This window comes from Pongo pygmaeus, chromosome 11 (assembly GCF_028885625.2).
Source record: "Pongo pygmaeus isolate AG05252 chromosome 11, NHGRI_mPonPyg2-v2.0_pri, whole genome shotgun sequence".
NCBI classification, from domain to species: Eukaryota; Metazoa; Chordata; class Mammalia; order Primates; family Hominidae; genus Pongo; species Pongo pygmaeus.
In genome coordinates this window covers 77,351,326-77,376,932 of record NC_072384.2, presented here as the reverse complement: position 1 = coordinate 77,376,932, position 25,607 = coordinate 77,351,326, and the positions used below count along the sequence as shown (strand labels likewise).

Here is a 25,607-nt window from a genome sequence, read left to right as displayed (position 1 = left end):
AAACCATATGTTATATTATATGCAGTTCACTGGTAATTTATCGGAAATAAAATATAAATTATATTTCTAAACACGGACAAAACATACCGTCCTTGTCGTCAAAAAAGCATCATAAAGCACAAACATTGTTAGGGTTGAAAGCTAAGTCCTTAAGAATCTGATCTTTTTCTTTTGGTTCTTTTTAAAATGCATTATATGTGCTATATACATACAGCTATGTTTATTTATTATCTTTTGATGTAGAAACCTCAACTTTCTCAAGTCTTATTATTTAGTTGAAAATTTCCTTATACAATTTGTATATCTTTTTGTACATTTTATCAAAATAAGAGAGCAGAAATATATTGAGCAAATTTTATTTGACCACATTAGGACTTCTTGAGAATGAAATAAAGAGTGTTGACAGATACCAGAGGTTTGCTTTGAAATATGCTAGCAAACAAAACAAAACAAACACACACTGCATGTGAAGAGACAGATGAAACAAGCCGCAAAACCTGTATTCCTGCTGAAGTTGGGCAATGACTGCACTGGGTTCATTATATTAATAGTATTCTATTTTTTGTATGTTTTTAACTCTCCAAAATAAAGAATTTGAAAGTTATGCTAATAAACAGGTTAAAAATTAAGACTTAGAAGTGGTTATATAGAATATAATAATAAAGTTATATATAAAATTAATCCAATTTTTAAATGTATGCATCAAACATCTATGCAACATATATAATTGTACTGGACTGTGTTGCCTTTCTTAGACTTACGTAGACAAGCACTTGCAACCGTAGTTGAGGCTAAGGGTCAACATATTCCCAAAACGTGACTAAGGTTTTATGATTTGATAGTAAGTGCCTTCAGAAGCTTCTGGTTGGGAAAGAAAGTCATTTATATATAGACTGTAAGGTTTTTCCAACTCTGAGCTTGGTAAGGAAAGGATCAGTTAGGCCTAAATCTATATTTAATTAATGCCAAATCAATATTTGGTTGCATTCATCTTGAAAAGAAAGATAAGCAAATTCAATCAAAACTATCCCGTTCCCATGGATAATTAGACAACCTGCAATTGGCTTGTTGCATTGCATACTCTGGTAAAGGAGATATGTGAGCATGTTGGTGCTAGGTGGTGATTCCCTATCAGCTGGAAAGGTTCTGATCTCTGGACCTCAAAATGGGCCTAAGGTGCCCCCTTTTCTCCTCAGCAGACCCATTTATTGGTAGACAGACATTACTGTAAATGCTGAGGGAGTATGACTACTAAATCTAGATGCTATAGTTTGCTCAGTAGGGATTTTTTCCCCTCCATTGAAGTTTGTGGTTGCATACTTGTGCTTCCCCTTATGCTTTCATCACACACTGTCTCTGATTGACAAAGGTAAGATCGTTTTTTAAAAAGAAGGTATGCTGTGACATCCAGTAGTATAAATACTCATAAGCACTCCTAGTAAGCAATTGAAATCTGCTTCCACTCCAAAGCTTGAGATAGTCCTCTGCTAAATATTATTGCCTTGGAGCATATGGAACAGTTTGATACCCATCAGGCTGCCCCTAGGATCTATATGTTGAGTGGTTGCCATTCCATCACAAAGCAAATAAAATAGGGTCTGAAAAAGAAGCATACTGGGGTTGCTGTCCACGCACACGGAGCCCTAACATTGCCCTAACAATTCTCTGACCACCGTGATCCACCCATGACTGGGATATGTGCTGAACTGGGGGGTGACTGAAGGCACCCTTCTTATAGAACCATCAGCCTCTATTAGGAGATGTAAGTTTCACAAGCAGACTCTTCATGTTAAGGATGACCCAGCAGAGCTGGACCAGCCACCAGCATTGCAAATTGGGGCTTTTTTTTTTCTTACGATGGTATGAGCATCTTGTTTGTGGCATTTACAATGAAACCTTCAAAGAGCACTTTTTTGGCTGAAATAAATGTGATTTTAATAATGTACCAAACAAAGACCCCAGATAGTGACCCTGCAACACTCTGCATGCCAGAAATTTAAAAATACCAGAAATTAAATGCTTTTTCTATAAATACTGCCTTTCTGTCCCAAGCTCATAAGGCCTTCAAATTCAAGCCATCTGTAGATCAGCGAAGGCACGATGACACAGATTAGGAATATGGTGTGCAGACTCTTCTAGAGGAGGCACTTCCTTGAGAAACCATGTTTTTCCAACCCCTTGGAATTGTCTGAGCCTTACTTTTTCCTCTTCTTGTCCAAAAGAGTGAGAAAGATGAAGAAGAGGAAGAAAGACTCTTCAAAACCTATCATATTGTCCCTCAACCTTAGCCAATCCACCTAGGGCTCTGCTGCAGTGCCTGGACATCAGAATCCATGGTGGAGCATATGGAGCCTACTATCTTCAGCTTTAGGGTGTCTGCAACCATTAGGAATTTCTAGTACATCATTAGATTCCCTCTGTCTTAGTTTGCCATCTGCTACATCTCAGAATCAACAGGATGAACTCATCAGGAAATCCCTTATAATTCAATACTTCCGATAGTTGGGTTCAAAAAGAAAGGTGAGAGCAGAATTTCTGGCATCATTTTCTCAGATTGCTGAGCCAGGACTGCACACATGGCAAGGGTGTGCAGTCCATGGTGCACCTCCTCCAGAAACCAAGCAGGAGGAGCTGGACATTTCTACCAGTTCTGTCTTCCACAAAGCACAACCAATGTTATGACAGCTTCTCTTTAGAAAACAGTGCTCTGTGGCACTACTCTGCTGGCTCGAGGGGTAACCAGATTCTATGTGCAGCAAGGGGCGGCTGTCTTCTTCACTGCCCTGTTCCTAGTGCCAGGAAATCAGTAAATAATAAATATTTGTTCAATGAATGAATGGACACTTTTTAGAATATCGCTATTTCATTTCAAGCTGGGACAGTTTGATGAAGTGTGGGCTAATTCTTGAAACAAAAAAGAATGTACAAATATACATACATGTGTATAAATATAGATGTTCTTATAAACAAATGTTCTTTATGGAAATTTTAGACACAAAGAAAAAAATTTAAGCCAACTGTAATTCCACTACTGATAATATCTTGATGTACATCTTAACAGTCTTTTTCCTATACATATATTTAAACATTTTATAAAGTTGAGATATTACAAACTATTGTATCTTTCTTTTCTCTCCAAACCTCATTTGTAAAGCACTATATATTATCAAGCACGTATTGATGTGACAGAGCCATATTTAAACTAAAAATATCCAATGGCTCTGCAATATCAATCTCTTCCTACTCAAGAATAACGTCCTTCGTGAAATAAAGCACACACCAAGGGATTCTTTACAGCCCTATTATCTAACACTGTATTATCACAATAGGATTTAAAAGCTGTGCAACTGAACCCACACCTCGACTTAGGGGCTGTGTAGCACAGTGAGTAAGAACACAGACTGGGGAGCCAGGCTACCTGGGCTTTTATCCCGCCTCTCTTACTTTATAGTCTTGTAACCTGGTGCCTCAATGTCTTCATCTACAAAATGGGAAGATAAGAACAGTTACCTATCTCAAGAGAGTTCTTGTAAGGATTAAATGAGCTAATGAATGTGAAGTATTCAGGAAAATGCCTGGCATATACTAAGCGCTATAAAAGTTAACTGTTGTTGACATTATCCCAGGCCTCTTCTCAAATCTACCCAGTGCTCAGTATATAATAGGCACTTAATAACACTTCTTAAATTAGTAAATTGTCTATAGCACCATCTAGTGTTGATATTATGGGTGTTTTTACACCTGTTTGGATTCAACAGAGTCACAAAGTAACAGTCATTTTTCTCTGGCTATGATATTCCCCCATTCACTGGTATCATACAGGATCATCATTAAAATGAGAGTACATCCTGGCTGATTCAAATTTTACATTGGCTAATGATAGAAATTACTGGGTAGTCCAGGAGACCCTGAGAATCAATCTTACTGGCTTGGGTCTTTTGGAGTTCTAGTTATTATATGCTGTATTGGCTGGGGGTAGGCTTATCCCAGTATACATTTCAGCCCAATGAAGGAATATCATTGGAGGCCTGCTCAGAGGGCAGGTGAAAGGCTTTGCTGGAGGGGGTGACATGGGAAATAGGTTTATATGCCCTGGCTGACTCTACTTAGATATATTGTATTTACTGCTTATATTTCTGATACGAACTGTGAGGGAATACAGGTGAGAAGATATATTAACATTAAAGCTCAATAAAAACCATAATGATTGGGTCAGGAGCAGAAAGATATAATTTTATTTGAAAATAAAAGAATAAACCAGAGTCAAGAATGGGGTAAATGCATTAAAATATACTTCCTGCCGCCTCTCTGTTTTCTTTTGAAAGTGTATTGTCTTCAGCAGGCAGTTGACTTTTTCTACTCAATATCGGTACATGCAGGCCTGAATGGATAGCCCTGGGAGGAAGATGGATGAGGATGGGGGAGGGGCAAAAGGACACTTAGTGGCAGGTGGGCATTTTTCAGGCCTGATGACTCCCAGAAACCATTTACCAGGCAGCTTTAAATCACAGTCAAGAGATAGGTGCTGCTTCAGTAACTCAGGTATCACAGTCGGGAGAGGTAAATATGTTTTGTGTGACTGTGTGTGGGTGCTGTACTTCAGGGATTGTCTACTCCGAGGATCTAGAGACAGGCTCCATAGTCTTTGATATTATAAAATTATAGAAAATGTTCTAGGAAGAGAGTCTAGGGCTCTGTTATGTTCTTAAAAGTATCCATGATACCAGTAGTTTAAGACCAAGATGCTAGATTTCTGGGCAGAGCAGGGGACAGGGACTGTGTGGAACATTTTAGCAAAATATGTTCCATCTTATTATAAAATGGATGATAACTGATGGTTTAAAAATGGCTGGAGATTTTGATCTCAAATCTATTAGATGGCGTTTGATTTTAACTACTGATTAAATTTCTAGTCAAATTACCTTATTTTAACATTATCTCTAATCTTACTGCTCTGATTCATCAGCTAGTTCTAGTCAATAGCTTTTTCATGGGCAAAATCTCTCTAAATTTTAGCACAATATCATTGCACAACACTTATTTCCGGAGTATCATAGGTAATTATTTCATATTTGATAGACTTTTCAAGTTTTACCTAGTATTAGCAAGACCAAACCCAACATTTTGAGTTTTAAGATGATAGAGATGACAACAAAAGACATTTATCCCCCTCCCCTTCTCAAAAATCATCCTAAAATAATACGGAGAAAAAGAAATGTACACAAATCCTGCCTTGCATGGACTCATAACACATGAAGGCAGAAAGTGAAGGGAGGACAGTTCATAACTTAGCAGAGAAGAGAAACCCAAGTGTCTTCAGAGCTGAGGGTGTGGAGGAAGGGGTACCCACAATAAATAATGCTACCCCCCAGGACCTAATGAGACTCAGGAACTGGAGGCCTCAGATACCATGAAAATGAGGTGATGTGGAATTAAGGAGTGATGGAAACTGAGTGCCCAAGTCTCCATCCCCTCTCTGTGTAATTGGAGGGCTACTCTTCCCCCTGTCTCTGCCATAACCAGAGTATTTGCCAGAAAAACTGAATCCCAGAGTTGGGTACACAACCAAAAGCAAAATTAGGATGAGGTGCACACTCAAAATAAGAGGCTTAAGTGAAAGCCTACATCCTCACAGGTGGACAGCTACAGTTCTCTTTTCTCAGGATGCCAACACATGTGTTTACACCATTCCCAGGCAACAGATTGGAAAGTCCAGAGAAAATGAGTTTAGATGTTGACATTTGGGCATCTCCAGCAAAAGACCAGCTGGCCACACAGTCACCCCGTGATAAGACACAGCAATCTCCAGGCACCACCCACATACACTGGTGCACAGTGAGCTTTGTGATGCTTTACTCTTAAGAATGAATAGACCACCAAAGGTTACCAGACACTTGAGAGAAACCACCAAACACAGAGAAAAGAAGGAGTTCAGAGAAAAAAGGTAATACGGGGAACAGAAGAAATTTTCAGAAGAATTATAATCAATATCTTCAGAAAGACAAGAAAAGATCATGCATCCATGGGAGAAGAATAGCATGCTATTATAAGACAAGGAGCAGCAAACAAGAAAATGCTTATAAACTAAACATATCATTATGCCTGGAAAGTAAGAGGAAAGGCTTATATAGGAAATGGAAAAGGGGAGATAAGAAAATAAGAAAATCAGTACCAGAAGTCCAGTATCCAACTAATTGGAGTTTCATTCAAATAGGGCAGAAAAAAACTGCTGAAGAGAAAATTATTTTAAAAAAAAGAAAAGAAAAAAGGATTAGTAAATTTCTTCATTGTGCTGAAGAAATTGATTCTCCAGATTAGGCTTAACACACAAATTGAATGGGGAAAAAAGCCCCAACCCAAAGCATATCTCTGTGAAATTGCTGAACACCAGAAAGAGAGAGGAAATTCTAAAAGAAAGAAAATCAAGTAACATTCAAAGTATTAGGATTGAGAATGGTATGTTCTTCTCGAAAGCAACTTTGGAAGCTAGAACACAATACAGCAGGCCTTCAAAATTCTGAGTGAAAATGTTTCAGCCTAGAATTGTGAGGCACGCTGAGTATGAGAATAGAATAAAGATGTTTTTTCAGTCATGCAAAGCCTCAAAAACAACCAACTCCCCCAGTGTTTAAAAAAAGTAAGCCGTTTTCTCATGAAGCCCCTGCAGATGTGCTCCTGTAAAACAAGGGAGTAACTGAGGAAAAAGAAAGGCATGGGCTGCAGGAGGTGGGGGACCAGACATAGGAGGGGAAGGAGGAACCCCCTGAATGATGGTGGAGGAAGCTCCAAGGGCAGCTGGCAACAGAGGAGAGAATCCAGACCAGACCCCAGGGTCGGGCTGCAGGAAGGAGTCCCCAGGACAGGAAGGATCTAGAAACAAGCTGCGACCATTCTGGCTCACTTCAAAATTGCTTTGAGAAGCATTTTGCAGAATTGTGTAGGGTGTGAGAAGACTTAGATGTTTCACAGAAATCCTAACTCCAGGAAACAAGAAAATGTACATCATTAAGGAAACAATCATTGTATACTGGTTGGCTCAGTGGTGAATGATATTTATAGGATGGTAATATAGGAAAGCTCTGTGGATCACATTGGGAGTATGAGGGGAGGGTGACCGTAAACTCACCTGCTGCTAGACTTCGCCAGTGTTCAAGGGCAGATTCTGGTGAAAGGACGCTAGGAGCTTGCTCCCTTCTGCTATGCACTAGCTGGGAGACCCTGTGACTTAGCCTCTCTGTGACTCAGTTTTCTCATCTATAACTGGGGACAGTAATAGTTTCTACCTAACAGGACTGTTATGAGAACTCCATAAGTTAAATGGCTGTAAAGCTCTTAGAACAATGTATGGTACATAGAAAGGACAATATGAGTACTTGGTGAATAACCAAGTGCTAATAATATGTGCATGCTATATAGAAATATGGTGGGGGGCCGGGCGCGGTGGCTCACGCCTGTAATCCCAGCACTTTGGGAGGCCGAGGTGGGTGGATCACAAGGTCAGTAGATCGAGACCATCCTGGCTAACACGGTGAAACCCCGTCTCTACTAAAAATACAAAAAATTAGGTGGGCATGGTGGCGGGCACCTGTAGTCCCAGCTACTCAGGAGGCTGAGGCAGGAGAATGGCATGAACCTGGGAAGCAGAGCTTGCAGTGAGCCAAGATCGCGCCACTGCACTCCAGCCTGGGCGACAGAGCAAGACTCCGTCTCAAAAAAAAAAAAAAAAAAAGAAAGAAATATGGTGGGAAAACTACGAATTTAGGTAAAAAAGAAAATAGAAAGTAGTTGCCTTCGGGAATCAAGAAAGGAGAATAATGAGGGACTACTGATTTTTAATTCTAAGTCTCAGTATAATTTGAATTTTTTTAGTTACTGCAGGTAATAATTTAAGTAAAATAAAATTAACTTAGAAAAACTAACAGCCAACTGCAGATTTTAAAATGAAGGGCGTATACAAGCTTTTTTGTTTGTTTATTTGTTTGTTTGTTTGTTTGAGATGGAGTCTCGCTCTGCCGCTTAGGCTGGAGTGCAGTGGCACCATATAGGCTCATTGCAACCTCTGTCTCCCGGTTCAAGCGATTCTCCTGCCTCAGCCTCACGAATAGCTGGGATTACAGGTGTGTGCCACCAAGCGAGGCTAATTTTTGTATTTTCAGTAAAGATGGGGTTTTGCCATGTTCGTCAGGCTGGTCTCGAATTCCTGACCTCAGGTGATCTGCCCACCTCGGCCTCCCAAAGTGCTGGGATTACAATTTTGAGCCACTGCGCCTGGCCGGCATATGCAAGCTTTGACATGGACTATTTCATACTCCCAATTTATTAACATTCCCATTTGCTATACAAATGAAGTTATATGTATTTCTAAATGCAGCAGTGGACCCAAGTCTATTTTTTAAAATAAAATTGTCGGCCAGGCGTGGAGGCTCACACCTATAATCCCAGCATTTTGAGAGGCCGAGATGGGTGGATCACCTGATGTCAGGAGTTCAAGACCAGCCTCACTAATATGGTGAAACCCCATCTCTACTAAAAATGCAAAAATTAGCTGGGCATGGTGGTGGGTGCCTGTAATTCCAGCTACTGGAGAAGCTGAGGCAGGAGAATCACTTGAACCCAGGAGGCAGAGGTTGCAGTGAGCCGAGTTGGTGCCATTGCACTCCAGCCTGGGTGACAGAGCAACACTGTCTCCTAAAAAAATAAAATAAAATAAAATTGTCAACACAAGAACCTGTTATTCAGTTATTTCTGCAACACAAACATAACCAATTTAAAAACAAAATTTTCATTGCTCTAAGAGAAGTGTCTTACAGATGTGGGCCAGTGATCCTAGATTTGGGGGAAAAAAACACATGAAAAGTGAAGCAATTTGTACCCTAACCCTCCCCCTCCTCCCACTCTCTGATAAAGATTTTAATAAGTAATGAAATGAGAGACTTACAAAGTAAAAGAGGGGGAGATATAAAGGCCTTCGATCAAGAAAATGCATAGACCTGCTTTCCCAGAGGTCCACTTCCTCTTCTAAACTAATGAAAGGGCCAGCAGCAACCCAAGAAGCATTGCTGCTCTTGGTTACATAATTATATTAACCTGCTTCTAAAAGAAATCACATCGCAGCTGTGCATTTCACCAGCAAGCTACCACAAGATAAGAAAAAAAGAATTCCCAGTAATGGATACCCCACTCAATCCTCAGTCTGGTTTGACAATCCTCTGACAAATTCTGGTGTCCATGACATGCACTGCCTTATTATCTGTATGAATTTCATCTGTCTACCAACCTAATATGGATTAGGGTATTTACAAGATAAACTCTAGGATGTCATTGTATAACAATTTGAGTATGTTAAAGTCTCTCCTTTTAATGTTAAAAAAAAAAAAGAAGGGTTGTGTTTTCCTTCTGCCTGCTCTCATTTGGGTGGGATCTGGCGGGTGTAGTGTTCAGTTTGAAATTCACTGCCCCCTCCTATTCCCCAACCTCCAACCTCCAAACCCTATGCTCATCATTAAAGTGTATAATAACAAAACACATTTTGCCCTGGGCCTTTGCCAAACTGTCACTGTCTCTGGATAGTCCAACCTTCTCTCTAAAAAGGGAACAAAATAGTCTGAACTATGTCCCAGTGTGGCAGCGTGGGCTGCTGTGACAGCAAGCTAATTCATCACTGTAGGGACCTTAGGCTGTGCAACTGACCACCCAACTTACTGTTGTCTGAGGGAGTGGCAGTTAATCATCTCCTTAAATGATATGGGTATGAAAACAGAGTTGATTGTTGCTCAGCACCTAACCTTATCCATCCTCTGTGCCCCAGTAGTGACTGTTGCCATTTTCCCCTTCTTCTCAGACTGCTGGGTTTCAAGAGATTCTGACGGAGGTGGAAATTTTAGCGGTGATTGTGGGATGCCTGTGCCATGACCTCGACCACAGGGGAACCAACAATGCCTTCCAAGCTAAGTAAGTGTTCTAAACTGTTGTTATTTTAATGCATTTGCCTTCCTGTTCAGAGCCAAAGGTGACGAATGCTAAAGAGTAAAGCATTAATTTCTGGCATCTGAGGCCAAGGCCACGCAGGCTTGGGCGTGCATGTCATGGGGCCCATCCATCTTTATAATTCCCTATTCTTCTTTTAATTGCAAATTTGCCCTTCATGTCATGCTTGTTGATTTGGTCGGTCTCTATTGACCTTAGTCAGATAACAAAGCTTGGATTTTAAAGGGTCTACTTTTTTCCTCCCAGAATATTTGCCTTTATGGTGTTATAAGCTTCTCAGACTTGCTACTCTCAAACTCTGGTTTGAGACTGTTAAAATAAACGCAGTCTTAGGAAATTTGATGAAGCAAAATATAGTTTTCCTTCTCCAATAGAGTCTCTTCCAGGATTCTTTTGATGTTGGGTATTGTATAAACTGTAGTGAAATAAAGCCACATTCAAGGAATATAGTTTTTGCTCCTCCCATTCCCTACTCCCATAGAAAGGTGGAAGAAACAAAGGAATTACAGAAATACAGGGATGTCTGGGCAACCGTTTGCCACACACATGATGTGTATAGATAGAATAATCTGTCCTTAAGCAGGTTTTCCTGGTCAAGATAGCTGTTGCTTTGTGGCTCATACTGTGGCCAAGGCCACAGAACTTACGGGTGCTAGAAATAAGACCAAAACCCAGGTCTCCTGACTTGTATATTGAGAGTCTGCCTTTAATGTTCCTTTCACTGTCTGCCTGCAAACAAAAGATACAGGCTTTCAGAGGCTGGAGAGAAAAGTTTTGGGGTGGAGAAAGTAGAGAAGGCTTCAACGAAGAGGTAAGATTAACTTCAGATGACTGATTTCTTAGCCTCTAGAACAAGTCAGCCTCTATTATCTGAAACTTTCACAGTCTGCTCTTTGTCAACAGGTTCTTTTCAGCTCACCATTCTCTTTTTTCCTCCAAACATCTACCCACTAAGACTTCACGAGTCTTGGACTCTTGTATTTACTCCTTATCTAGCAGATGAATTTCAATTTTGTGCCCTCTGTCCAATCTGTATCCTATAGCCCATCACTTCAGTGCTCTCTTCTCAATATCCTATCATTTCCTGACCAAGTCTCTGTGACATCCACTCTGCAGAAACTCAGTCCTGGTTCAATCTAACAATTCAGTCTCTTGCTACTCTGCCTAGACTCGTAAAAGCTTTAGGAGAAAATGTCACAGCTGTGAGAGTTAGAGACATACCAAATATATATTCCTCCCACTTGGCTGGACGCTAGAACTCGCTGCCAGTCTTTCTGTGTCCCTAGCCAGCCCCATTCCCCATTGCTCTTAGCAGTTTCATATACCAAACTTGTGTCTTCCAAAACCACCTCCTACTCCCCCGCCTCCCCCGCACCACTCAGCAGATCACCTTGCCTCCTACTTCATGGAGAAAATTGAGGCCATCAATCGAGAACTCTCTCAATTTCCTCGCCTGCCACCTACAAACTTATCTATCCATCCCCATCCTTCCCTCCTTCCCTCCTATCTCGGTAAGAGGGCTGTCCTTCCCTCGTCCGAGGCTAATCCCTCCACCTCTGCCATGGACCCTTCCTTGCTTCTCCTCTGGGACTTTGTGCCATCAATCTTCCTCTCCCTGCTGTATCTACTGTCCCTTTCTGCTGGCTCTCTGCATCCTATTAATAGAAACAGCTCCCCCGCATCTTGAAAAAAGCCTACCCTAATCCCCACTTCACTCTCCAGCTTCAGTTCTATTTCCCTCTTTCCTTCCCAACCAAGCTTCATGGAAATCTGTCTGGGTCCACTTCCTTCCCTTCTCCCAACCCCTGTCCTCCCACATGGCTTCCGGTTCCACTCATTTGGAGAAACCACCTCAGGAATGACACCCGTGGCCCCCTTTTCTCGAAGCTGTCAGACCTTTTCGTTGTCCTTCTTTCATAATACCTCTTGCCATGAGATATACTTTGTCGCTCCCTCCTTCCTGAAACTCTCTCTTCCTTTGTCTCACAGACAAAGGGTTTTCATCCACCTGTACAGCCTTGAATCTCCGTTGGCTTCAGGCCTCTGTCCCCCTGCCCCAGCCTTCACTGATGATGCCCTCCCCCTTCTTCTCTCGCTCTTCACGATCCTTTAGGCAGGGCCACCAGCCATCTGCTGATGAGCCCTGAATACATTTCTATTAACTATAATTCTCAGCTTATTTCCAGGCACTTATTCCATTGCTTGAGGAACACCTCCTCTTCGAAGTCCTACAGTCACCTCGACCTCAGTCTTTCTCTCCATGCGTGTCCCTCTTTCGTGCATTCTCTACCCCAAGGAATGGCCCCACCAAAAATGCGCCAGTCACCCAGCCTACCCTGCAGCACCCCTCAAAGCCAGTGCCTCCTCTGCATGCTTACAGCAAGGACTGCTTCTTGGCATGACTCCTGGTTTCCTACAACGAACAGCGTGACTCTCCTCCCGAGGCTGCTTGGCACTCCAGAATAATCTTTCTAATTCACAAAGCTGACCAGGTCACTCCCCTGCTTAAAAGCCATCCACACCTCCTGTGGCTTTTAGAGTAGTGTTCCAGTTCCTTAGCTTAGCCCCATTCAGGCCTTTTTCATTCGGACTTCTGCCCATTTCCCTGGCCCAGTGCCCACTCGCCCCAGCTCACCCCACTCATGCATCTATGTTCCGGACACAGGGACTCCAAGAAGCACTGGTGGGGTCCTGCTCAGTCACATCTCTCTGCTGCCCAATATGCTGTTTCCCCTGCCTGGCATGCCTTTCTCTCCTTCTTTCCCCAAAACTCCTCTGAAAGCATCATCTTCGTGTTTCTGTCCACCCTAATGTACCCCCATGGTCAATTTCCTATGCCCTGGTTATGCCTTTTCCAAAGTGTGCACTTCATGCCATTTTAATTGCTGACTTGCAGGTGTGTCTTCCCTTCTTATTTGGCATGTGCAACAGTGCGTGGACAGTACCTGGGGGAGCATAATAAACAATAAATGTTTGGTGAATGAACAAACAAAGGATAACTGCATGAGTGGATGAGATATTTTTAACTACAGCACTTTAACAAAGTTTCCTGATTTCTTTAACAGATGCAACCTCTTATAAATTATTATAAAACATTGCTTGTTTGTTTTTAACTTTTATTTTAGGTTTGGGGATACATGTGAGGGTTTGTTACATAGGTAACCATGTGTAATGGGGGTTTGTTAAATATGTATTATTTCATCACCCAGGTATTAAGCCCAGTACCTGATAGTTACCTTTTCTGCTCTTCTCCCTCCTGCCTCAAATAGACCCCAGTGTCTATTGTTTCCTTCTTTGTGTTCATAAGTTCTCATCATTTAGCTCCCACTTGTAAGTGAGAATATGTAGTGTTTGGTTTTCTGTTCCTGCATTAGTTTGCTAAGGATAATAGCCTTCAGTTCTATCCGTGTTCCTGCAAAAGACATGATCTCATTCTTTTTTATGGGTACATAGTGTTCCATGGTGTATACATACCCATTTTTTTTAATCCAATCTGTCATTGACGGGCATTTAGGTTGATTCCATGTCTTTGCTATTGTGAATAGTGCTGCAATGAAACATTGTTTTATACATTGTCTTGATGCTGCACTAAACAGCTGGAGCCCATTGTGTACATTGTGTATGCTTTCATTGTAGGGTCCGATTGCTCCTTGTTTGGAGTTCTTGTGTCTGCACTGCATTATTTTTTTAGGATTGCTCTCTCCCCCAGGCCAATGGTATCATCGTCAGTGTATCTCCCTCTAGCATGCTCTCTCCAGCCCCCTACCACTCTGCCACTTATGCAGAAAGATGGGATAACTGTGTTAGAGTTGTGTCTGTAAAACAAGAGTCAGAGCCTTTTGAGTCCTTTCAAGAGTGAAGTGCCCAATACTTATACTCAGATACCAATGGCCTCTCCCCAGAGAGAGAGCTGATGTATGGCACTGACAGAGGCTACTCTTCTTGCTAGTTGATCCCTCAGCTGTTGGGACCAACAGTGCACACCTAATCAAAGCTGGACCGATCGGATTTTATCTCACAGGAATTTGGAGTTAGATTACTGTGATATTAAGACAGTTAGCTGCAGGGATCCAAGCTGCAGGCTCATGTAGATTTGGGAGCTGAGGCTGCCATTTGGAAAAAGCTATGATGACCACATACCAAGCTGATGAAAGAAACAAGAAAACCAGTCTACAAAGAGGAGAGAAGGAGGGAGCTGATATTCAAAGAGAAGCAAAACAGAGAGACTGTGTAACCTGAGAGAAAGATTGAAAAATGGCAGGCTTGATCCCTGGCTCTCTACATCCTTGTTTCTATTTCTAGGAGATCCAGCCACTAGAGTGGGCTACTTCAGAGTTCCTGGTATCATTCAATCAGCCTTCCTTTTAGTGAAGCTGGTTGTTCTCCATTTCTGTTCTTTGCAACTAACACTTCCTGAGACAATGAGAAGAACTACAGTTTATTTATTGTTTACTGTGTCTTAAGCCCTTACTGACATCAACTCTGTAGAGTTGATATTTTTGTATCCATTTTACAGGAGGAACTGAGCATCAGGAAGGTAAGCAAACTTGCCCAAATCCATTCATGTGGTAGAGTGGAGCCTGGACCAAGGCTGTCTGTTTTCAGAAGCCATTCTTTAACCACTGTATCATACTCTGGTCCATGACTTTGTGACATCTATTTGAGTTGTTAAGCTTCCAGTTTATTGGCTGCCTTTCCAGATACGTGAGCTCTTGAACTAAAATATATTTTGACATCCAACAGTTCAAAAACGTGAAGCCATAAAAATTATAAAACCAAACTAAACCTTACTAGTCATGTTTTACACTACCTCAATTTTACAAAAAAAAAAAAACCAAGGTCCCCAAATCTCAGGTTGCTTGTATAAGACTAAACAACATTCACACATATGAGGTAGGTATTGAGTCACTAGTACTAGATTTCAGAGAGCTTTTTGCATCCTCACATCACATGATCAAATCTGCCTATTCCAAGGTAGTGTGATGCATTTTTCTCAAGACAATTAACTTTGTACAAAGTTTATCAGCTCATGGGATGTCAGGGGCACTGCACCTACCTTATGGAGTCATTTTTGCACTTAGGACACTTAATGCCACCATTACCCAACCTCCGTTAAGATTTCCCTTGACAATGAATGCTGAAAGAGGCTTTTTAGCATCATGGTCAAGGAACTACCTTTTTATTGATTAGAATGAGAGTTATTCAGTGAGTGTGCCATTGTTTAGAAAATCCCTTGCAAGAAACCTATCTTCTTTTCTTGTTTTTTATTTCCCAGTAAGTGAGTACTTTCTATATTCAAGATGCTGTGCTAGGCATTGTGGGAGAAATAAAGAGATATAGCAAACATCCCTTCTCTTAAAGTGCTCCCAGTCTAATTGTAGTCTTTGAAGTGATTTGAAAATGGGATTTAAATGCACCAATTATTATGCAGCAAAGTATATGCTACCTTTTTTTCATATATAAGGCTATAAAAAAAACAGGAGACATTTAGCAAGGCACAAATTACTATATAAAATGCAAAATGCCTCTACAATAAAAAGTGTGGCTTTCGTTAGAGCACAATTTGATTTATTCTCTTAGCCTTTCTGATAAGTGAACCTTCGCATTTTCATATTTTGTTCTTAATTTTTAAGTATTGGAGTGCGTGCAATGAATGATCAATAGGTAGAGAGGGCAGCAATACCACAGTGCTTTGAAATTGCTCTGTTCACACCTCTCCCCTGTTTTCTCTAGGGACAGCGTTCCCCACTCATCCTTCTCTCTATTACAGCTGCCCTGATGATTAAATATCAGTACCAAGCAGCTTTGTAGTATATTCTCCTAGGAGACTTCTTCTATTCATTTCTAGCATAATCTCTTATACTCATTTCTTGGGAATGAAAACCCATCTTGTCGCTTTCGGCCAGGTCCCAGAAGTGAAATACTGGGGCACATTAATCTGCCATGACAGCCTAATCCCATTCCTCACCATCTCGCAACAACTCTCAATTTCCTAATTACCTTTCATAGTTTTCCTTTTTAAAGTTTCCTTTAAGTCACGGCTGCACACTGCCATTCAGTCTCTTTTTCAAAGAATATGCATATCCAGGGAAGTAATGAAGGTACATTTACATTTGCACACATTTTTGGTGCCTGTGCAAAGTGTCAATGCCTGTAGGGAAATTTCCACCTTGACTTTTCTTTTTAATAAGTTTCTCCTCATTGAGCTGCCTATCCAAAATGAAAAGTTTTAGTATGTTAAGATGACCTACCATCAATAATGCACATCGTGAATACTTACATGTATAAAGGTATTTGTACTTATGGAATTTGGATTCTCTGCTCTGCCTCTCTCCATACACCCTACATATATATAATCATATTTTCACAACTAAAGGATGTGTGCCCCAAAGACACGTATATAATGGATATACTTAGCACAAACAATTAAAATGAGGTGTGCTGTTAAAGTCAATTTTTTCCATATGTGATTGATCTCAGGGTATTTTTTTTCATATTTTATGTGAGAAAGTAGAAGCATACCTTTATAAGTGGAAGTGTATTATGTGAGAGACATGACCTCTTTAAAAATGGTTTTACAATCAGCCGGGCATGGTGGCTCATGCCTATAATCCCATCACTTTGGGAGGCCGAGGCGGGCGGATCACGAGGTCAGGAGTTCAAGACCAGCATGGCCAACATGGTGAAACTTTGCCTCTACTAAAGATACAAAAAATTAGCTGAGCGTGGTTGTGCATGTCTGTAATCCCAGCTACTTGGGAGACTGAGGCAGGAGAATTGCTTGAACCCAGGAGGTGGAGGTTGCAGTAAGCCGACATCGCGCCATTGCACTCCAGCCTGGGTGACAGGCGAGATTCCGTCTCAAAAAAAAAAAAAAGGTTTCACGATCAATTAAAAGTAGATAATGCTGCTAATTATGTTCCCCTCCCACAAAATCACAATGCATTTTCACATACTGCCGCCTCTGGAAAATCCTTACCATAAATAAACAGATTCACTTTTTAAAGCCAGCATTTTCCAAACTTATTTAGCCCTGGAACCCTTTTTACTTCTTCTCTTAATGCCATTTAACACTCAGAAGAACTAGTATTCTGTAGAATACTTATTGATAAAGCTTACCTTCACAGATATGTTTTTTTTTTTTTTTTTTTGCCACTTATATCAAGACTGTAGACTTGGCTCTTGGTGGTTCCAGGAAGTTCCCAGTGTGTAACAGCAGATATAGGCAGCGTTCTTAATGGGACTTGGCCTGAGACAAAAGGCACTGAGGGGTTTGGCAGTCTAGAAAATCTGCCAGGGACCAAATCTAATAGTGTAAATAAGGGATCCATTTGGAAATGGAAGTATTCTTGCTTAGATGATTTTACTTTTAACAAACCCCTCAAAGTTGGGTTAGTACCATGCTCCATTCTCTGAGGGCTTAGATGGCACCTTGTTTGAAGAAAAGTGAGCATTTTTAGTGCAAGGTTGATCAGAGAAAAATTCCTGACACAATTATAGGGGATTGTGAGCTTCCTGAAGGTCAGAACATGTCTTATTTCTCTTTGTATTCCACATGCCTGGGGACTGACATAATAGTTATCAATGCTTATTGGTTGAATGAATGATAGATGAATGAATGAATAACAAAGTCTCCCCACACTTTCATGGCATTAGTCTGGTTCAGTGGCAAAATCTACCTATTTTCTGTGATTGAATCAGTATTGTGTGAGGCTGAGCATAATGTAAGATGGAATTACAGAAGGGAACAAAGAGGGAATCTGACGAGGAAGATGCTCAAACCATAGACAGTGGCTGCCTTTGCACAAATACTGGGAGATAGAACACACCAGATCGGAGACATATGGATATGGGGGAGAGGCCTCCATCCTACGCACAGGAAGGAGCAGTGCATCAGAAGCCATGGTGTATTTGTTAAAAGGTGGTGTTATCGTCCCCATCCCCACTCCCTTAAAGGAGAAAATATCTCCTTATTCACCAAAACAAAGAAGATACAGAGTGACTTCTGATCATCAAGCTGATGCAACTTTTGTGGAGTCTGTTAACCCAACATGAATAAGGGAAGAGATAACATTTTGTATCTTGACTAGATACAAAAGATTCACACTAGTAAGTGAGGTACATGTGAGCATGGCTGATTCATAGGAATGATCACAGGAATCAGCCTGTGGTTAGCAATGATACTAATAGAATTCTGAATTAGATTTTGAAATCTTCTTTCATTGATAACAACCAGCTTAGTAAAAATGGAGAATCAAATATCAGAAATGTATGTTATAATTATCATTTTCATTATGTAATAAGAAGCTTAAAAACTTGGATTCAAATCTGGAACTGGTACAAGCTAGCTGTGTGACCTTGGAAAAGTTACTCAACTTCTCTGAGCCCTGTTTTCCTCATGTGTAAATGAGAAAATAATACTTATATCATGGTCATTGTCATGACTAAATGCTATAATGTATTAAGTTGTTAATATATAGACTACTGCATGGTAGATACTAATGGTAGCTTTATTAATAATAATATTAGTATTATAAAATATGCTAACACACTTATTATCAACCTCCCAACTTGAACTGTAATCTCTCAACACAGTAACTACTGTAAGCTTATTAGACAAGCAACCAATATTTTTTAAAGCACTTACTCTATGCCAGGCTCTAGGATGTGATATGCATATAAAGCATTGCAGAATTTCAACAGCCAAGACAAAGGCATATAGTATACGTTTTGAAACACGTGTCTTCATAGAAATGAACTCTATGTAAGACAAATAGTAACTAACATAAAATATTAATTTATCACTAAGATTTGCCTAGCAAATTTGTACTTATTAAATGATATAAATTAAGGCAAGATTTAAAGAAATAACACATACATGATTAAAATCTAACATGGACACAGGAAGGGGAACATCACAATTCAGGGACTGTTGTGGGTTGGGGGGAGGGGGGAGGGATAACATTGGGAGATATACCTAATGCTAGATGACGAGTTGGTGGGTGCAGTGCACCAGCATGGCACATGTATACATATGTAACTTACCTGCACATTGGGCACATGTACCATAAAACCTAAAGTATAATAGTAATAATAATAATAATAATTACAATAAAAGAAAAAAAAAGGAAAAAAAAAAAAAATCTAATACCCTCCTTACTAAGCACCTAAGAATAATAATTCTGATATTTTACATTATATTATATTATATTCAATAATTCCTACTGAACCTAATCCTGTTGGAACAGCTGACCACATGTTGGGAGAAGAATTGGGAGAGTCTTTTCAAGAATTGCAGGTCCCTTGTACCCTCGAACCGACGGTGGTTTTGGGCTGCCTCCCACTGAAGTTGGAGGAAAGCTTGGGACCAAAAGTCTTCATGTTGCACTCAGATGCAGTCCTTGCTTCTCTCATTAGCAGGGCAGATTGTATGCAATCAATCTCCAGCATTTCCAAGTTAAGGCCAAATTGCCCTTTCAATGTCGAAGCCCCCTGCAATAAGCAAGAAAGAACAAAATGATCTAGATGGATCCTTATCCTGAGTCCCATGGCTGCCTTTTACACTGTGGGCTTCTCTGGGATGTCTCTTGATTCTTAAGATGCTCTAACTCCCATTTCTTAAACAGAGTTAGACGCGAACGTTTTTGAACTTTTTTTTTTTTTTTTTTTGGAGACGGAGTCTCACTCTGTCCCCCAGGCTGGAGTGCAATGGCATGATCTCAGCTCACTGCAACCTCTGCTTCCCAGTTTCGAGCGATTCTCCTGCCTCAGACTCCCAAGTAACAAACACTTTGCAGAAATGACATTGTTAAGGAATGGGTTGTTCTACATAAATGAAATTTACAGATAACTCAAAGTAATCACTTTAAGTATCAATGAGTATTTTATTAATTTAAAATGGAAATAGTCATGTGTTTTAATTATTGATTAATAATTAATATAGACTACAATCTACTACATGCTGGGAACTGTAATAGGCATTTTCAAATATTTTATTGTTCTCATAAATAACAGGTTAGGTAGATAATATCATCTTAGAGACAAAGAAACTGAGTCTTAAAAAGGCCAAGTAACCGCCCGAAGCTACTACTTGGAGGAAGAGCTGAGATTTCCCTCCAAATCCAGAGAACTTTTCAGAGTTCCACACTGAGATATCACAGTGTGACTATGGACTGGGAGGCCGTAGTAGAAGGCTGTCAGCCTTTCATGTAGAGTAGATAAAATGCACTCTGCAGAATATTCACAAGGTCTTCTCCTATGGAAGGTCAAATACATTTTGTATAAGACCGTTGTTCTGAACACTCAGAAGTCACAGAAGGTTGAGTTCATGAAGCTTCCCTGATCCCCGGAGCCAGAAATTATGTCTTTTTTTCCTCAGAACATCCATAGCACTTCGATTGGACCTGGAGCACATTTCTACAGTGATTAGTATTTGCATTGTTTTTATGTGCATTATTTTTCCTTGTTATCTCATCTCATCTTTCTTACTAGTCTGTAAATTTCTTAGGGGCAGAGACTGCGTTGAATTCATCAAATATCATTTGCAGCATCTAGCCTAATACATAGAAAGTTCTATGTATTAGGAACTTTCTTATATAGAGAAAGTTCCTGAACGATTTATTTCATAGATGAATGGACTACAAAAGCAGTTACCTGAGAATGTGTCTGCTCATGGTCCTTTGCCAAAAGCAAGAAAAGCAATTTGATCCAAAAAGCTGGTGTGAGGGAACCATCGCTAGGCCCTGCTCACTCACCCTCTGTCCTCTTTCAGGAGTGGCTCCGCCCTGGCCCAACTCTATGGAACCTCTGCTACCTTGGAGCATCACCATTTCAACCACGCTGTGATGATCCTTCAAAGTGAGGTACAGGTCTGATGTTCTGCTTCTCCCCTTAACAGAAACCAAAACAACTCTTTATTTCCTCCCTCCCTTTCTTTGTGGTGCCACGGGTAGACACAAAGAAGTGGAAAAACCATTTCTAAGTCAACTTAATGGGCCTTAGTGGCTTTTTCTGTTCCTTTACATGCCTGAGCAGGACCTTGCAGAGTCTTCCTGAGCTGATTCACTTGGATTTCATTATTGGTTAGGAGGCTTTTCAGATTCACTTAGCAGGGTAACAGATATAGACTGCTTGTCACCAGAGCATGACCTGACCTTCCTCAAAGGATACAGAGCACTAAGAGAACTTGATCCAAACAGTGAGTGGCCCAACATTCCCATTTGGTGAAACTCTCAGTCAATTTAAAAGATGGTAGAAGCAAAAACAGGGTGAGCAAGTTACACTTTATTAGCACAATTGAGAAACTATACAACTTAAAAGAACTTAAAATTGCTGGTGGGACCACTTAGGAAGTGAGAACTGCAGCTAAACTTAAGACCCAGGGCTAATGCCATATGCCTGATTTTGCTTCATGTGGCAATGCAGGAGTTAGAAGTAGCTGGAATTTTATACTTTTAGCTCTCCACAGAGAAAAACAGAAACCACTAACTGACTCTGGCTGCGGCATCTGAGTTTTAAATTGCCAGGAAAGGATCTGTTTAATTTTCTGCAAGCATACACACTTTTTTTTTTTTTGAGGCCAGGAAGGGATCATCTGTTCCCCATTATTTGTCAGTTCTCTAGCTTCTCTAGCTGTGCCATTAATTATTATTATTATCATCATTAAGGCTCTGCTTCGCTGGAATAGCATCATTAAATATGGAGGATTTTTACCTCCAGCGTATCTTGAGAAAGCATGTCTTTTGCAATATCATGGAGGCCTTCGACCCCATAAAGGAGAGTTGGCACTCCAGAACCTGAATGCAGACTGCAAAAGGGAAAACCTGCTGGGAATGATGTATTTTCAGTTGGGAATGAAACACCAAGAGTTAGGCTCTCGGTAACTGGCAGAAGCCAGCATCCTGGCCTCTGTGGCTGTGGAAGTGTCCTCCAAAAACAGTGTCTTAGCTGAGAACTATGGAAGAACTTTGGTTCAAACTAACTGTTCTGTGCTGGTAAAGGTGATGAGTATACACCTCTGACAAACCACCACCTTTGTAATAACACGTATTATAAACAGGATGTCAGGTTTCCTCAGGGAAACCCACTCACTCAGAATTTGTGTTCATGCAAACAAAACACATTGGCCGTCCTTCACTCTGGGATTCCCTATGAAGAACAGAGACTATCAATAATAGAACCATGCACTGTCCCAGCACTGCCTCCAGTCCCCTGTGGTCCTGCCCATCAGAAAGGCAGAAATGCAGGTGCTATTATTGTTCCACTTTCCAAATGAGCTCTGGTGCAGAGAAGTTAGATAGCTTGAGGAAGTTTGCCCAGACCTTTCTTCCTCCACATCTGCATGTCTTTCCATTAACACCACACTCACCGCCTCCCTAAACAAAGAGTAGATGCAGTATTTCAGGGAGACTCAAATCTACTTCAGGGACCAAAACGTTAAGGCACTGTAGAAGACTAATTTGCATATAAACAATACACTGATTGCAAATTAACTTTTTCTGGCTAACACTGTCACTCTTAGCTGTAAAAGGCATTAGTGATTATATATCCTTCAAAGTACAGTCACATGCAACATGTTTTGGTCAACAAGAGACCACATTGGTATGACAGTGGTCCCATAAGATTATAATACCATATTTTTACTGTACCTTTTCTATGTTTAAATAGGTTTAGATATACAAATACCAACCATTGTGTTACAGTTGCCCACAGTATTACAGACAGTAACATGATGTATGGGTGTATAGCCTAGGAGCAATAGGCTATCCCATATAGCCTAGGTATGTAGTAGGCTGTATCATCTAGTTTTGTGTAAGTGCTCTCTATGATGTTCACACAATGAGGAGATCACCTAACAATGTATTTCTTGGAATATACCCTCCTGTTATGTGATGCATGACTGTAGTAAAATGCACATCCTCATAAAATAATCCACATCCTCAAATTCAGACCAGATTTCTTCATATCTCAATGTTAACTTTTACTGTGACTTGCTCTTAAAGGCTGTGTTTCTTTGGGAGATTCTGGGTGCATCGCTGGACCCAGGTGACTGCTTTTCCATAGCTTCCTACCACTTTTTCCCCAGCCCCAGAACACCTGCCTGTGATTGATCATTGGGTAATGCGCAGGCAAAAAAACCTGGGCAGAATTATGGTGCAGCATTCCTTTTGTTATTTGTCTTCTTCTTAACAGCTGAATTAAGAGTCTGAAGAGCTCATTTGAAAATTATTATTAATATTGGACCTGGTCCCAGGTAGAACCACTATACTCTAGTCTTTAAGGAGTGGCGGGTTCACCCAATGAAATAAATTAACTCGGGGAAACAGATAATCATCTGGTGCCTGGTAAGAGATAATTTACTAATTGATATCCTAGTTCCCTGAAATAATTAATTTACCTCTCATTGGAGAATGGCTCATTCTCAGACAGTCATTCCACCACTTTCCTTCTCCAGCATCTTCCGGCTCTCAACACGAGATTTAAAACTGGTCCAGTTCCCAGGCCAGATGCTCATGAGTTCATATTTCACACTAAGAAAACCTAAAAAATGAAAAGTCCTGACTTTAAAAACAAACTAAGTGAATTGTTGGTCACTTTACAGAAGAATTTTTCACTTTACTAAAGGCAAATATTTTAGCCTAAGTGTAGCTAACACAAATTTTGATGAAAACAAGGGTACCTGTCAAAGGTATGAAGATAAAGATGTCATCCCAACTTTACTTAGGTAAACGTCATTTCAGAGTCCCACTGTGCCAAGAACGATGTCTTATGCATCCTAACTATTCAGTAATTATTCATATTTACCATACTGAATTTAGCCTGCTACACACTTCATCAAAGCGCACCTTAATGGTGGGAGGCAGGTTTCCTCTGCTTCAGCAGCAGTGACATGTTGGGCCAGTAAATCTTTGCTCTGGGGGTCTCCTGTGCATCATGGGGTGTGTAGCAGCATCCCTGGCCTCTACTGCTAGATGCCAGTAACAGCTCAGCCATTTGTGACAATCAAAAATGTCACTAGACCTTGCTAAAGTTCCCCATTGTTGAAATGGCCCCCAGTTGAGAACCACTGTTCTAATGGCTTTTTATTCTTCTTAAAGTCATTTGTTGCCATAGCAAGTGTTTCCAAAATGCCAGCTTAAACCTTTACTGGTAGTGAAAATAGCATTTATTTTAGGGGGAGAAATGTTCCCAAATGTTTCACAAACTTCTCCTCTAAGTAATTCCATAGGAAATGGGTAGTCAGATGGAATTGTGGGCACAACCTATTCATAGTAAGACAAGTTCCAACAACTACAGATTTTCCGTTTGAGACTAAGCATGTAACAAAGTGTCCCTTGTTAGACTTTGTCAAAAATGACTGTGCATTCTGGCTTTGCTAGGTTTGCCAGAGAATCTGTTTATATTTATACAAAATTTCACTATGCTTTTTAAAAAGTGATTTTTTTAATGTTCCCAGACTTTTTTAAATAGAGGAAAAACATGTAATCAACAACCACAGGTTTAATGTCCTTTGTGACTTTTTACTTTCTCATTACAGGGTCACAATATCTTTGCTAACCTGTCCTCCAAGGAATATAGTGACCTTATGCAGCTTTTGAAGCAGTCAATATTGGCAACAGACCTCACGCTGTACTTTGAGTAGGTATTGGCATTTGATCTGTTTGACAAATGGATATCTAAAGTTCCATCCTGTAATTAATCTCCAGGTCTACACTGGAGGTTACCTGTTCTAGTATTGATATCAATGTGTAAATGAGCTAAACTTTTTTTGTTGTTGTTTCTCTCTCATATAAATGAAGTCCATTAAAGTGGTGTGTATAAGCCAAGAGAGTCAAGGCTACAGTCACAAGATTTCTATTTTTCTTCTGTTTTATAAGCTTGTTTGACACACAACTCTGAAACTAAGTGATGGCCATTTTTATCTTAGATGCTAGCTAATATTGCTATTTAAGACTGTTAACTTCTGATCAGCTGTATAATGGCATTGATAATGAAGATGAAAAATATTCAGTGATGGAAAATTAACTAACAATCCAACAGTTTATTCCTTGATTCTTTTCTATCTCTTTCTTAGAAGAGCTTTCTCTCCTTTTCACCAAAGTTCAGGCCTTTCTCTGAGCTGGAAGTTGCACCCTCCCATTTCCAGTGGGACCTGCTTTATCAGGCGCCACCTCTCTTAGCAGCCTGGAAATTTGCACAATTTTCTCCTATCTTAAAGACCAAACCATGTCACTCCCTTAAAAAAATTTTTCATTTGACCCTATGGAGACCTTTAATTGCTTTTTTATTTACCTTTCTTTTACTGTCTACCTTTTTAAATAAACAGAGCACATTTAGTACCTCTATTTTCCCAACACCCATTTACACCGTGAAGAGCAGAGTCCATCTCCACACTCTCTTAAAATTGTACACTCAGAGGTCATCAGAGACATTTATTTCCTCAAATTTGATGGCCTGTACTCATTTCTGATAGTTTCCATCTTCTTTGAGATATCTGAAGGTTTAATGAGTTATTATTAATTTCTACTCTCCTTGTTTCCCCAATCTCCAGCTGCCTTTCTCTCTTCTTTTCTAGATCCTTGGCAGGTTTCTTTTCTCCTTGCTCCTGTGTATAAGCTCTT

General features: G+C 40.4%; 1 protein-coding gene and 1 long non-coding RNA gene across 3 annotated transcripts in view; one reads left to right on the top strand and one right to left on the bottom strand.

Annotated features, from left to right (window-relative positions):
* The window catches only part of PDE11A (phosphodiesterase 11A), a 466,208-nt gene that overhangs the window by 365,553 nt on the left and 75,048 nt on the right, over positions 1-25,607 (top strand). For both annotated transcript variants that reach the window (XM_054478305.1, XM_054478303.1), the window contains exons 13-15: positions 9,842-9,951; positions 20,759-20,849; positions 24,524-24,624. In XM_054478305.1, the coding sequence (XP_054334280.1) occupies positions 9,842-9,951; positions 20,759-20,849; positions 24,524-24,624 (302 nt within the window). The remainder of the gene's footprint in view (positions 1-9,841; positions 9,952-20,758; positions 20,850-24,523; positions 24,625-25,607) is intronic.
* LOC129031704 (uncharacterized) overlaps positions 1-25,607 on the bottom strand; it is a 52,067-nt gene that overhangs the window by 1,566 nt on the left and 24,894 nt on the right. Inside the window, exons 2-4 of the long non-coding RNA XR_008501096.1 lie at positions 23,384-23,526; positions 20,742-20,876; positions 19,218-19,479 (exon numbers count right to left, since the gene is read on the bottom strand). This is a non-coding gene — a long non-coding RNA (uncharacterized LOC129031704). The remainder of the gene's footprint in view (positions 1-19,217; positions 19,480-20,741; positions 20,877-23,383; positions 23,527-25,607) is intronic.